The 14,750-nt window shown below is 48.3% G+C and overlaps 1 protein-coding gene across 1 annotated transcript; it reads left to right on the top strand.

The window, feature by feature from the left end:
* Positions 1 to 506: 506 nt before the first annotated feature.
* On the top strand, positions 507 to 1,427 carry UHO2_01585 (uncharacterized protein; the record flags this gene model as incomplete). Its single annotated transcript, XM_041554052.1, has 1 exon — positions 507 to 1,427. The coding sequence occupies one exon, from the start codon at positions 507 to 509 to the stop codon at positions 1,425 to 1,427; it is 921 nt and encodes a 306-aa protein (XP_041409986.1).
* Between the last annotated feature and the right edge of the window lie 13,323 nt (positions 1,428 to 14,750).

Genomic DNA, 14,750 nt, shown 5'->3' with positions numbered 1-14,750 from the left:
TGACAGACCAAGGCCTCAACAATAAGCTTGACTGGCTCCTAGCACTATTGGAAGCCCAACTCGAGCTCACCAGGCAAGGCCAATGAGAAGAACGTTTTCGCTGTGCTCATCTAAGCAGAGAAGAGATGATTGAGTTCTCACCATCGGGAGAACAGGTAGGAGGTGACGAATCCATGATAGGAGATCCTCAGACTCCTACACTGGCACCATGACCAAGACAATCTGTCTCATTCACTGGCGCAGAAGAGCAGGACGACATCAATTATGAAAAGTACACATCACCCACCAGGCCAAAGTATTTCAAACCCAGGGTGGATCCATATAGCAGGACTAGGATGGAACCTTATGTCCCAGACTCGGAGGAGGACCCTAGTGTATTGGCAGATCTCTCTCGATCCAAGCCAATCGCCACACCCTTTCCTAAGTTTAACCTGCGAGATGTGGAGATATTCATTCTCGAAGCCAAAGCCTGGTTTAAGTTTAACCAGGTATATGAGCAAACAAGAATGATCAACCACATGGGCTCTCAATTGGAAGGGAATGCACAGGAGTGGTGGACCTCCAAGCTCCGAATTGACAGGGCACATGAAGGAAGGCTATTCAATGACTGGCACTACTTTACAGAGCGGCTGTCAGAACAATTCAATCCCCGGAACGCTAGAATGGAAGCCTACAACAAGCTATTGGCTCTCAAACTCACTAGCGATGCACCCAGTGCTGCCACCCGCCATGTGGAACGTTTCAGAGACCTGGAGGGACAAGTCAATCTGGATGATAATGAACTCATCATTGACTTGTTCAGAGGCAGTCTCACACATAGTCTACAAGAAAAGTTTGAACGTAACCCGCCTGCAAAGAGGTGGGGATGGTACCAAGAGGTCAAAGATATCGACTGGCAGAGGATGCTGCTACAGCAGTCCTCTGCTAGGCACCCAAGCGCTGTTCCTCCACGATTGAACCCAGGAATCCGACCAATGCCACCCATTCAGAGTTCATTCCCCGTTCGGCAACTGGCACAAAGAAACTCTGCTCATATGCCGGCACCAATGACGGCAGGTAGCCCAAGCAGGCCAATCAATCGGCTGCTACCTCAGCAGTATGCACCAGGCCCGAAACAAGGAGGCCCCACAGTACCAGGCAATAGCACTTGCCATATCTGCAAAGGCATCAGACATTGGGCCAGAGACTGCCCAAGCAAGAAAGCGGACCCTCTGGGGCCACGACCTTTGGGTCCAAGAGTCATGGTAACCACAGAAGATCCCTTTGAAGAAGGGGCCACCGACTCAGGGGATGGGCATACAGGCAGCGCTGAAATGAGCGACCCTGATGACCTAGACTTCAGTCATTACCAAGTTCCTAATGATGCTAATCATGAGGAGCCCCAAGATGACGACAACGAGGGAAACGACAGTGGGGCGATGCACTGATGGCATGCATGGCCCTACAAACCTCCTCACCATCGTTGTGTATATATCAAGATTGCCAAATATGTTTCTCCACCAGCAAAGGGAAAGCAGTATTAGAGCTCACAGGAACAGTCCAAGACCATCCTGCTTGTATACTCGCTGACACCAGTGCTGGCTTGTCCATAGTTTCAGATTCCTTTATCAGTAAGTACCTAATACCCACAAAACCCTCAAAAACAAGATCGATTCATGGTGTCACTGGACACCAGCTCATTATCAATAGTGCTGCGACCATACAGGTGGTTATTGGCGAGCACAGCCTAGGTGTAGTCGAAGTATCAGTAGCCGATACTGCTGACTACAACCTTATACTGGGATTCACCAAGCTCAGAAGGCTCAAACCCACCATATGATGGGACACAGGCCAACTAGAGTTCAAGTCCCAGGACCGAAAACGACCCCCTGAAGCTGCCGCAACTAGGGGCTTACAATCCAAAGCGTCAAAATCGGTCATAGTAGTGGGACTGTCACAGAATTCGACGAAAGCTGCTGTAACAGGCGAGCAAAAACAGGAGCTTGCCATAAGAGGTAGTTTATCACCGATTTCAACGAAATCTGTGGCAATGGGCTCCAACAAAGAAAAATTGGCACGACCAACCATGCATGGAAACGAGTTTGTCTCAGCAAAGTGCTTACTTCAGGCAGCTTTAGAGGACAGACCCATAGGGTTCATGTTATTGGAAGTACCACCCTCATCACTCCCAGCCTTTGGTTTTGTTCCTACCAGCACTGACAAAGGAGTAGAGATGGAGGTTGAGATCGAGAAGAAGGCGACGGCAGCGGATATACCAAAGCTGTACCAACACCTTCATGATGTGTTCGACGAGGTGGAGGCAGACAGGCTTCCCCAGCATACTGAACATGATCTCCACCTTGAATTAATAGAAGGAAGTCGACTGCCTCAAGGCCCATTGTATCTCAAGGGGCCTAAAGAAATGTCGGAATTGAGGAAGTATCTGGACGAGAACCTCGTGAAGGGATTCATACGACTGTCGAAGAGTCCAGCAAGGTCACCTGTGCTATTCGTACCTAAGAAAGATGGAGGTCTCAGGCTTTGTGTGGACTATTGGGGACTCAATGAGATTACTGTCAAGAACAGGGCTCCATTGCCCCTCATCGAGGAGCAACTGTTCCTGCTCCGGAAGGCGAAGATCTATTCCAAACTAGACCTCCAAGCAGCATACAACCTCATTTGCATCGCGAAAGGAGATGAATGGAAAACAGCGTTTGGTACACAATTGGGACTATATGAGTACCTTGTGATGCCATTCGGGCTAGCAAATGCACCAGCTCATTTCCAATTGTTCATCAATGTCATCTTCCAAGACATTATCGGAGCATATGTTGTTGTATACTTGGACAACTTCCTCATCTTCAGTGACACAGAGGAAGCACACGTACGACATGTCACTGAAGTTCTCACCCATTTGAGAAACAATTGGCTGTTTGCTAAACTGTCGAAGTGTGAGTTCCACACCACAACAGTAGAGTTCCTAGGGTATATCATCAAACCCACAGGGGTAGAGATGGATCCTGAGAAAGTACAGACAGTCAAAGAGTGGCCAATGCCAGAATCAATCCATGATATCCAAAGATTCCTTGGCTTCGCCAACTTCTATAGGCGATTCATTGCTCACTTCGCTCAAATCGCCAAGCCACTAACATCACTGGTGAAACCGACAGAACATTTTAAGAAGTTTGAGTTGCTGGAAGAAGCTCAACAAGCTTTCTACAAACTCATCCAAGCGTTCACGACAGCCGGAGTACTACGACACTTCAATTACCACCTTCCTACAAGGCTGGAAACAGATGCAAGTGACTTTGCCATCGCTGGAGTGCTCAAACAAGAGCATGAAGGATGTTGGCACCTGGTAGCATTTTATTCAAGGAAGATGTCATCAGCTGAGAAAAACTATGAGATCCATGACAAGGAGCTCCTAGCAGTGGTCGCCTGCCTCACTCAATGGCGACACATGCTAGCAGGACTACCAAGTCAGTTAGTCATTCTCACGGATCATGAGGTGCTCAAGTACTTTAAGTTGCAATGTCGTATCACTGGCAGACAAGCAAGATGGGCAGTATTGTTAGCAGATTTTGACTTTGTGCTACAATATCGACCAGGAGACAAGGGTGGCGAACCCGATGCTCTCACCAGATGAGCTGACATGCAGCCAGTCGGCGAAGAGCAGGAGCACAATGTTCGACAACTACTGCCTCCCCAGGTGTTTGAACCAGTCGAAAACGAAATCATGACAGGGAATGAGTTGCAGCAGATTTCAGCTGAAAACGTAATAGCAAGCATGATACTGCCGATTTCAGCAGAATCAGTTCTAACTGCATGTTCAGGTGACAATTCCATATTAGTGGCTCCTGTCCTCATGATGGAGTCTATAGCCACGAAAGGAATCAAAGATCTGGCCAGAATCTTCCAGCCTCTGGACCCAGAGCTTCAGGAGATCCATCTAAGGAAGCCGTTCGAGATCAGAAACAGCTTGTGGTATAGTGGCAGATGATTGGTTATCCTGAAGGTAACGATGCCAGGGAGAACCAATGACTGTCATTTGCGAAGTGCCAAAGAAGTTGATGGGCAATCGTTGTCTGTAGAACATTTGCAATTCATGGTCATGTCTCAATGTCATGATGGCATCACAGCTGGACATGTGGGATGAGATGCTACCATTAAGTCAGCCCAATGACACTATTGGTGGCCAAACATGTCAGCCTGGATTGCTGATTATGCCACAAGTTGCCAAGTGTGTGCCAGATATAAGGCTCCTTGCCATCGCCCATATGGCTTGCTGCAGCCACTCGCTACCCCAGACAGGCCATGGGGCTCTATATCCTTGGACTTCATTGAAGGATTACCACCCTCAAAGGGATACGATTCAATCCTGGTCATTGTCGACAGATTGACCAAGTTTGCTATTCTGGCCCCTACATACAAAACAGTCACAGCGAAACAGACTGCTGTGCTGCTATGGGGAAATCTGGTTAGACACTTCGGTTATCCAGATCACATGGTCTTGGACCGAGGCAGGCAGTTCATCTCAGGAGCATGGAAAGCATTTGCTGATCAAATGGGTATGAAACATTCGCTCAGCACTGCTTATCATCCTCAAATGGATGGGCAAACGGAAAGGGTCAATCAAGTAGTAGAGCAGTACCTTCGTATGTACTGCAACTATGAACAGAATGACTGGGCCAGCTTGCTTGACACTGCAGCGTTTGTGTACAACAATACTGTACACAATAGCATCGGTGTCTTGCCATTCTTTGCATGTTATGGATGGAACCCGAAAGCCCATCCTGACATTCCTCAACATCTAAGAGTGAACAACCCCGAACGTTCTGAGTACTTGCTTGATGGTAAAGAGTGCTGCAAGTACCTTCAAGAACAGATAAGGGAGGCACAGTGTCATATGGTTGACCATTATAACCGGAGACACAAGGACATAGAATTCAAGGTTGGCGACATGGTTTATATCAACTGCAAGAACTGGAAGATGAGACGGCCCACACCAAAGCTGGACACCAGGTTCGCAGGACCTTATCCAGTACAAGAAAGGGTGGGCCAACGAGCCTATAGAATCACATTGCCAGCAAACCTCAGAGTTCATGATGTGTTCCATGTGTCCTTGCTCGAACCAGCAAGGAATAGTTCTATTCCTCAATGATCAACACAACCAATCATACCATTGCTACCAGACGAGGATCTGGACTTCGAAGTTGAAGCCATTGTCGGCAAGCATTCACACAATGGGGCAACAGAATACAAGGTGCTTTGGAGGGGGTACCCAGAGGAGGCTGCCTCTTGGGAACCATTGTTGCATCTCAACTGTACTGACCTCATCTGGGAGTATGAGGTTTCGGCAGGGGGACGAGGCTAAACAAGCACGAGGAGAAGGAGAAATCGGTAAGAAGGGTGTTAGAACCGATTTGAGCGAAAAATGTGAGAGTAGAGGTGCTATTACGAATTACACGGGAATCTGTCACAGTACTAATGGTATGACAGATTTCAGGAAGAGGACCTGAAAACTACTCTCACCATACGAGAGGAGGGTCAAGAGCATGGTACTCAACAGCCAGGCTCATAATCAACATCACAAGAGTCAGGCCACAGACTCAGTTCAAAAAACAAGGGCATCGACATTACAGCAGGAGACATGTCACTACATGTCAACATAGGAAGAGGGAGGAGGAGGAGGAGCAAGTGACGAATGGATCACCAGTTCCTCCTCAGTAGGGGCGACCCACTTGTGAAGGAGGTCTGGAGGACCACCAGACTCCATGACAGACTTGTGAGGCTGACGCTCTGAGTACAGACAGTCATGATGCTCAACGTATAGCTGGAGCATATGGAGGAGGGAACTTACCAATTCCTGTTGGCGTAAGTGCCACACGACCTGCATTGCAGCCACCCAGTTGTGGGTCATCACTGGGTCGGTGGTTCATTCGTCTGACCGAACCAATCCAGGACCATATCCATTTGCTATGGTTAAGTGCACGTGTTCTACCTGATGAGACCCATGAGGTTGCAAACTCGGAGTCCCATCACCAGTGTAATCCATGCTGGGGTGAGCTGGGATGCTGCACTCGCAGTGACCCAACCCGGCTAGGTAACAGTGCATGCAGGCATAAGGGATTTGGGTACGTTCACCAAACGGGTTGGTAAATGCAGATGCAAAGCAGCTAAAATGAAGAAAGGAGTTCATCAGTATCGGTTCAGAGTCAAAAGCAAAAGTTGAGAAGTGTACTTACAGAATGCCTAAGTTGAAGCAGCATCAACACTGCCAACTTGGCCATGGCATGCAACCCTCCATGAGGCGAAGCATGACTAAACAGTGAAGGCATTTAGCTGGTAAGGAACCAACCGGTACGTCCCAGTCTGGAGGGTAGTAATGGTCAGCAACCTGAGTCAAGAGCTCAGCCATGACAAATTGTTCTGACCACCCAGCAATTTCACCATTGCTGGGAAGGTGGCAGTCTGGAGGAGGAGGAGGAGGAGTTCGACGAGCCACCCAGTGGGGAGGCGGTGTCAAAGGTTGGACCACTGGTCGATATACCAGGGTCTCAGGCCAAGGAGCCAATAGGATCATGTTGATCACCTCATCGGCAGCAGGAGGTGGAGTGGGAGACTGGGCCAGTTTGGCCTCCCAAACTGCTTGGTGCTCTGGAGTCGTCATCTCCAGCGCAGCACGTCGCGAGTCAACCTCGTACAGGTTGATGGCCGGAGAATCCAGGGAAGGGGCATTCCCCATGGGGTTGGGAACGATGGGAGCCAAGTACAGGGAAGGGAGGGGAGAGATGACCGTGTCATCATCCATCCCCAAAAAAAGAGGCTCTAGTGGTGAACGAGCCACCGGAGAAGCCAAGGGAACGGCAGACAAAGGAGGAGATGGAGGAGCAGCTGTTGGAGCCGATTCCTCATGCGGACGTAGTTGAAGAACGATCCAACGACAACTAGAGGCAGGAATAGCATCGTTAGCGGAGGACCGCAAACGAGTATTGTAATGAGAACTCATACTGATGATGAGTAGATGGAACAAGATGGTAGTATGACTTAGACATGGTGCAGGACATGCCTCGATGGAGCTCGGCTCTTAAGAGGGGGGTAATGTCATGGGCCTAAGCTGCGCAGAGCAAGGGAAGGCCGAAATGATATGAAGGCAGCGCAGGAATCATGGAATCAGGTAGATCGTAAGAGCTGTGACAGAGTTCACCGAGATCAGCAGTAGAATCAGCTCTATGGCAGACCCCAGCAAAATCGGCACAAGCATCGTTGATATCACGAATCCCACCAGAATCTGCGACAAGCGAGACCTTGTGGCAGATTCCATGGAGATTGGTAGCAAGGTTGTCTGTACGACGATTCACATGCGAGAGGGACCAAGCTCAAGTGACACATGGACAGTTACCACTCAGGGGCCCACAAGACAGGAGTAAAAGAGAACTGTCACCGGTCAGAGGAAGGGGAGCTGTGTAAAGGACACCGGCGAAAGGGACATGAAGAAGAGGAGCAGTGTCGATGAAGTTGACACAGCTCAGGTAAGACAGGAGGGACAAGGTCTGATACAGAGGAGGTGCCTCCTTGGAGACACCTGTACAATACTTGATGAAGAGGGTACTCTCTGGAGAGAGAGAGAGCAGGAGCAGTGTCACTGGCGATGCTGCGAAGAGATATATAGGCATACCTTCTTGTCATGAATGGTCGAGTGGATCCATCCACTCTACACTCATCAAGCAACTAGCATTACTTCAAGCAATAAGTAATGATAGTTCACAGTCAGCATAGTAGTAATCAACAGATTGCTCCTCATCGAAGTGTGTGTGTTGCATCACCATTTCCTGACATCCGAAGGTGGTTTGTAGCAACCAGCAGTCCAGATAACCATAGAACTGAAGGCAGACATCCACTGCGGCCCAGGGATCACTTCAAACATTAGTCGACACACTGGACACTCATGTCGGCATCAAACAATCCATACTCACACCAGACCATTGGTGTCAATATCAAGCTCATTTAGAGTCATATCGTAGTCTGATCATGCTGAGCTACCTCTGGACGGAGTGTCCACAGCGGTTAGTCGAAATCTGTCACAATGATAATACAACTACAGATTCTAACGAGAAAGGTGACAGAGAAGGCTCTGTCGCATATTTCACTAAGAATCGAAATACCATTCACACTGTCGCATAATTCGACAGAATCAGTGATAGTACTGATACTACTACTGATTCAGGTTTCAGGTGCGCGACCGCTGACACATGGTTCTGACATTCTGTTCTGGCCATTTCAGCATGCAGGTATGGGCCAGCATTGCATACAACCTTAAAACCCTGTTGACTGTGCTCCCATTGGCTCCAAGAAAGAAGTGGCTGTGGTCAGCTAATCAATGGGATCCTGCCAAGAACCTCACAGCTGTCAGATATCATGATTGGATCATCAATGGCCTGCTCCAGGATGCCGTAACTGCTGTTAGTGCATACCCTGATGGCCTGTTGGTTGTCGAAGATGGCAGCAGCTGTCATCAGGCTGCTATCTGCAAGCAACAGTGGGCCAAATACAACATTAAGATGCAGGAACACCTGCCAGCTTTGCCAGATCTGAATCCTATTGAGAACATATGGTATGTATTCAAAAACTTGCTTGGTAAGTGCTTGCTGGTTCCCAAAACCCAGGATGAACTTGCAAGAGCTGCAGAGGAAGTGTGGAACACCCAGATCACACTCGAACATATCAACCCTGTGATCAACTCAATGGAGCATTGCATGGAGCAAGTGCTTACTAAGCATGGAGGTCTGCTCAAGTATTAGTTGGCTCCAAGACTAACTGCAATTGAAAGCCCTTCCTCCGAGCTTGCTCACTGTGTGTTTTGCTCAGTCTGACACTTATGAGAGATCACTCCTCCAAGCAGATGGAAGGTATGCTATTGGACCCTGTCCCCAAACTTTGGACAGGGACTGTACTTGGATGGTAAGGCCAAAACATGGTTGTGAAACTATGGAGAGGCCACACCAGCTATCTATTGGCCGGCGTCCTGATGCCCAACAGTCGGTCCGGGTGATGTGTTAAATCCAAGTGAGCAAGGTTGGCATTAGATGTGAGCTTGGCATAGAAGTTGCATACTTCAAGAGGCCACATGCTTTACTCTGAGAGGTCACATGCTTCAACTGTCCCCCTCGCCAACTTGTCAAGTGTGAGTTAAGAGATGTTGGGATACTGGTTTGGTGAAGAAGTCCGCATCATTATTGTCAGTTTTAACATATGTAAGCGGTTGCGTGCCTGAAACCAGATTGGGTGCTTCTGGTTGATTTCAGTGAGATCAACTGAGTAAGCCTTATTCAATATGTTTCAGGTGAAAGTAACCAGACAGTTGAGTTTTGGTAGGTTCTGGCTGACTGCCTTGAACACTCCATTCAGAGGCTATGTGACACATCCATAACATGTTGAGGTGAGAGTGATATCAGACACAACTCTCCTATTGCAGCATGAGTGTTCATAGTGCTAGATGCTCTTGTCATCATCTGGACCACAATAAGACTTATTGTCTACAGATTTTGGGAGGTACTGGAATGCAAGTGTGTTGACACTGCCTACAGTAACTGACTGGACTGCAGATGTTGAGCAACACCCCCTACAGTGATGAACTGGACTGCAGATGTTGAGCAACACCCCCTACAGTGATGAACTGGACTGCAGGTGTTGAGCAACACCACCTACAGTTGATGTCCAATGGTGATACAACACATATGTTCGAGATGTTGTTGCAAAGCTATGCTATTGCAATGATATGAGCCAAGTAAAGAGTAATAAGATAAAGAGTAGAGTGGATGAGGATCCACTTGTATGCTATGGTGAAGTGGTAGTATTTATGTGTTTGGAGGGTGTCATCTGTGACACCACTCCTGCTCCTCTTGAGGAGTGCTCCCATCCTCCCTCTTCTCCTCCTCTTCTTCAAGCTGTGTGTTTGGCCTTCTCGACACTGTCCATTCTCCTCATGGTTCCCATGCTGGTCCCTTGGGCTGGCTCCCTTCCTCTCTCAATCCATGGCCATTCTATTGGCCCCTAACTGATGGTCCTTCTTGACCATGTGACCAACCTTATTGTCCCACTCCCATCCATGTGTTCTACCTTGTGACCAGTTCTATGTGATCGCAAGCATGTCCCCCTCTGTGGTAACCTACTGTGTGCTCCTGAGCTTGGTCCTCTCCTTGGCTGAACTTGGACCCTCTCCCATGTGAAACCTCTCCCGTCGTCCTAACCTTGCCCTTTGTCAGAGGTCTCGCGCCTAAAACCTGATATCTGTGTTAGGAATGCATCTGTTACAAATCCTGTCGAGATATGTGGTAACATGTTGTGTATTATGATTTCTATCAAGGTATGTTGTAGAGAAGCCTCTATGACTTTTCTCACCTGAAGATGTAGTAATGTGTTTGCTATTGCAGGTTTTGACTGACCACTGTGGACACTCTGTCCAGAGGTAGCTCAGCACAATCAATAACTTATATGAACTGGTACTGACACCAAGGTCTGGTGCAGCTGAGATTGTTGGTGGTGCCAACAGGAGTGTCCAGTGTGTCAACCAAGTGCTTGAGGTGATCCCTGGACTGCAGTGGATGACTGCCTTCAGTTCTAATCATTATCTGGACCACTGGTTACTATGAACTGCCTTCGGATGTCAGTGAGTGGTGATACAACACATGTGCTACATGTCATGGGACAGGATGCGCAGGAATCAGGAAGTTCCATCAAAACATATGAAGGGAGCACAGGAATTGAGGAATTGGGCAGATCACAGGACCTGTAATAGAGTCCACCAAAATCTGTAGGAGAAGCAGCTCTAAGGCAGATCTCATCTAGATTGGTATGAGTACTCAGGGTATGAAAAATCACACCAGAATCTGCAATAAACTGGATTGTATGACAGGTCCTGCAGAGATCAATGGCAAGGATGTTTGTATGATAAAAGGGCTAGAAGGGGAGGACACTTGGGGTCGCCACTGGATGAGGTAGGGGCCTGTCAGGGGTCGTGCGCCTGAAACCTGAGATCGGTGGTAGTACTGATACTATTACCGATTCTGTCGAGTTATGCAACAGCACTAATGGTATTTCAATTCCTAGTGAAATATGTGACAGAGCCATCCCTGTCACTTTTCTTGTTGGAATCTGTAGTTGTATTGACATTATGACAGATTTTGACTGACCACTGTGGACACTCCATCCAGAGGTAGCTCGGCATGATCAAAATACAATATGACTCTAAGTGAACTTGATGTTGACACCAATGGTCTGGTGTGAGTATGGATTGATGATGTCGACACAAGTGTCCAGTGTGTCGACTAATGCTTGAGGTGATCCCCAGACCACAGTGGACAACTGCCTTTGGTTCTATCATTATCTGGACTGCAGGTTTACTATGAACTGCCTTCAGATGTCAGTGTGCAGTGATACAACACACATGCTACAATGAGAAGCAATCTATTGATTACTACTTGCTGACTGGAACTTATGTATACTTGTACTTAAAGTGATAACTAGTTTATATGGTGTGTAGAGTGGATGGGGATCCACTTGACCATTTGTGATGAGAAGGTATGATTATATATCTCTTCACAGTGTCACCAGCGACACTGCTCCTGCTCTCTCTCTCCAGAGAGTACCCTCTTCATTGAGTACTGTACAGGGATCTCCAAGGAGACTCCTCCTCCACATCGAGCCTTGTCACTCCTGTCTTTCCTGAGCTGTGTCGACTTCATCAACACTGCTCCTCCTCTTCATGTCCTTCTCACCGGTGTCCTTTACACAGCTCTCCTTCCTTTGACCGGCGACGGTTCCCCTTTACCCCTGAGTGGTAACCAACCATGTGTCACTGAGCTCGGTCCCCATCTTGGCAAAACTTGGTCCTCGGCCCAGTAGAGCTTGGTCCCCTTCATACAAGAGCTGTGTGTCAGGGGTCTCGCGCCTGAAACCCAGGTCGGTCTGTCGAGATACTCGGTGACTATCAAACTGTGCGAAAGCTATTGTCTCGGTATCGGTCTTGATGAGTTAGTTGCTCGGCGACTATCAAGTTGCGCGATGGGTGGCATTCGGGTATATACTATTGTAGGTTTCAGCTGACCTCTGTGGACACTCCGTTCAGGGGTAGCTCGGCACGATCAATATCAATACATAGGTTGTGATGACACCAAGGTCTGGTGTGAGGGTTGATGATGTTGAGGTTGATGGTGTTGGTGTTGGTGATAAGGTTGGTGAATGTCGATGATAATGAGGTTGATGGTGTTGGTGATGAGGTTGATGGCATCAACATGAGTGTCCAGTGTGTTGACTTGATGCTTGAAGTGATCCCTGGACCACAGTGGACTACTGCCTTCGGTTTTATCTATATCCAGACTGCTAACCTGCTATGGGGCGCCTTCAGATGTCAGGTAGTGGTGATACAACACACACACTACAATGAGGAGCAACCTTGATAGATTGCTGCTATGCTGACTGAAAACTAATGAGTACTTATGTTTCTAAAGTATTGACTAGTTGTATGGTGAGTAGAGTGGATGAGGATTCACTCGACCTTTGATGATGAGAAAGCATGGTTATATACCTCTTCACAGCATCGCCAGCAATGCTGCTCCTGCTCTCTCTCCAGAGAGTACCTTCTTCATCGAGTACTGTTCAGGGGCCTCTCCTGCTTGCTTGGCACCCCTGTGCCTCTTGAGCTGTGTCGACTCCTTCGACACTGCTCCTCCTGCTTGCTATCCTGCTGCTTGTTTGGCACCCTTGTGCCTCCTGAGTGGTGTCGACTCCTTCGACACTGCTCCTCCTCCTTCGACACTGCTCCTCCTCCTTCGACACTGCTCCTCCTCCTTCGACACTGCTCCTCCTCCTTCGACACTGCTCCTCCTCCTTCGACACTGCTCCTCCTCCTCATGACCTGGTGTCGACTCCTTCGACTCTTGTCTCTCGAGCCCCTGAGTGGTAACCATCTGCATGCTCCTTGAGCTTGGTCCTCCTCGTGACTGTGCCTGGCCCTCCTCGCATATGGCTCGGTCCTCCTTTGCATGTGAGTCTGTAGGAGTCCATGGTCTCCATGGAGACTGCACTACGACCATGCTCTCTACTGGTATCGACTAGATCTTCGATACCTGTGCTCCTTCCATATGAACCAGTGACCCTCCTGCTTCTTGAGCATCGACACGACTGGAATGGAGAAAGTGTCACGGGCCTAAGCTGCGCAGAGCGAGGGAAGGCCGAAATGATATGAAGGTAGCACAGGAATCGTGGAATCGGGTAGATCGTAGGAGCTGCGACAGAGTTCACCGAGATTGGCAGTAGAATCAGCTCTATGGCAGATCGCAGCAAAATTGGCATGAGCATCGTCGATATCATGAATCCCACCAGAATCTGCAGCAAGCGAGATCATGTGGCAGATTCCATGGAGATCGGTAGTAAGGATGTCTGTATGATGATTCACACACAAGAGGGACCGAGCTCAGTGACACACGGTCGGTTACCACTCAGGGGCCCACAGGACAGGAGTAAAAGAGAACCATTGCTGGTCAAAGGAAGGAGAGCTGTGTAAAGGACACTGGCAAGAGGGACATGCAGAGGAGGAGCAGTGTCGATGAAGACAACACAGCTCAGGAAAGACAGGAGGGACAAGGCTCGATATGGAGGAGGGGCCTCCTTGGGGATCCCTGTACTGTACTCGACAAAGAGGGTACTCTCTGGAGAGAGAGAGCAGGAGCAGTGTCACTGGCGATGCTGCGAAGAGATATATAGTCATACCTTCTTGTCACAAATGGTCGAGTGGATCCCCATCCACTCTACTCATATCATAAACAACTAGTATTACTTTAAGCATAAGTATCATTAGTTATAGTCAGTATAGTAGTAATCAGAAGATTGCTCCTCATCGAAGTGCATGTGTTGTATCACCATTTCCTGACATCCAAAGGCAGTTTTTAGCAAACCAGCAGTCCAGATAATGATAGAACTGAAGGCAGTCATCCACTGCGGTCCAGGGATCACTTCAAGCATTAGTCGACATACTGGACACTCGTGTTGGTGTCATCAATCCATACTCACACCAGACCATTGGTGGCAACATCAAGTTCACTTAGAGTCATATCATAGTTTGATCGTGCTGAGCTACCTCTGGACAGAGTGTCCACAGTGGTCAGTCAAAATCTGTCATAATGTCAATACAACTACAGATTCCAACAAGAAAAGCGGCAGAGACGGCTCTGTTGCATATTTCACTAGGAATCGAAATACCATTAGCACTGTCACATAACTCGACAGAATTGGTGATAGTATCAATACTACCACAGATCTCAGGTTTCAGGTGTGCGACCCCTGACAGAAAGAACCTGGACCCAACCATACATGAAGCAATGAGTGGAGAAGACAGAAAGCACTGGGAGGAGGCCATGTGAAAGGAGCTGGATGGATTAGAAGTGATGGGCATGTGGGAGATTGTCAACCTCCTGAAGGGTGCAAACACCATCAACATGCGTTGGGTACTCAAGATCAAAACCGATGTGAACCTTGTGCCAACAAAGTTCAAAGCCTGGCTCATGGCATGAGGTTTCACCCAACATGAGGGCATCAACTACACAGAGGTCTTCACACCAGTAGCACCCAACCAATCCATTTGAGGGGTGATTGCTGTTGCAGCAATACAAGATTGGGAAATAGACTCTATTGATGTAAAGCAAGCATACCTGAACTCCACTATACACCATGATGTATATCTAAAGCCCCCAGTAGGAATCAAAATACCACCC

Source organism: Ustilago hordei (assembly GCF_900519145.1).
Source record: "Ustilago hordei strain Uho2 genome assembly, contig: UHO2_contig_02, whole genome shotgun sequence".
NCBI lineage: Eukaryota > Fungi > Basidiomycota > Ustilaginomycetes > Ustilaginales > Ustilaginaceae > Ustilago > Ustilago hordei.
Note: the sequence above shows the minus strand (reverse complement) of the source record. Positions and strands in the feature narration are given on the sequence as shown.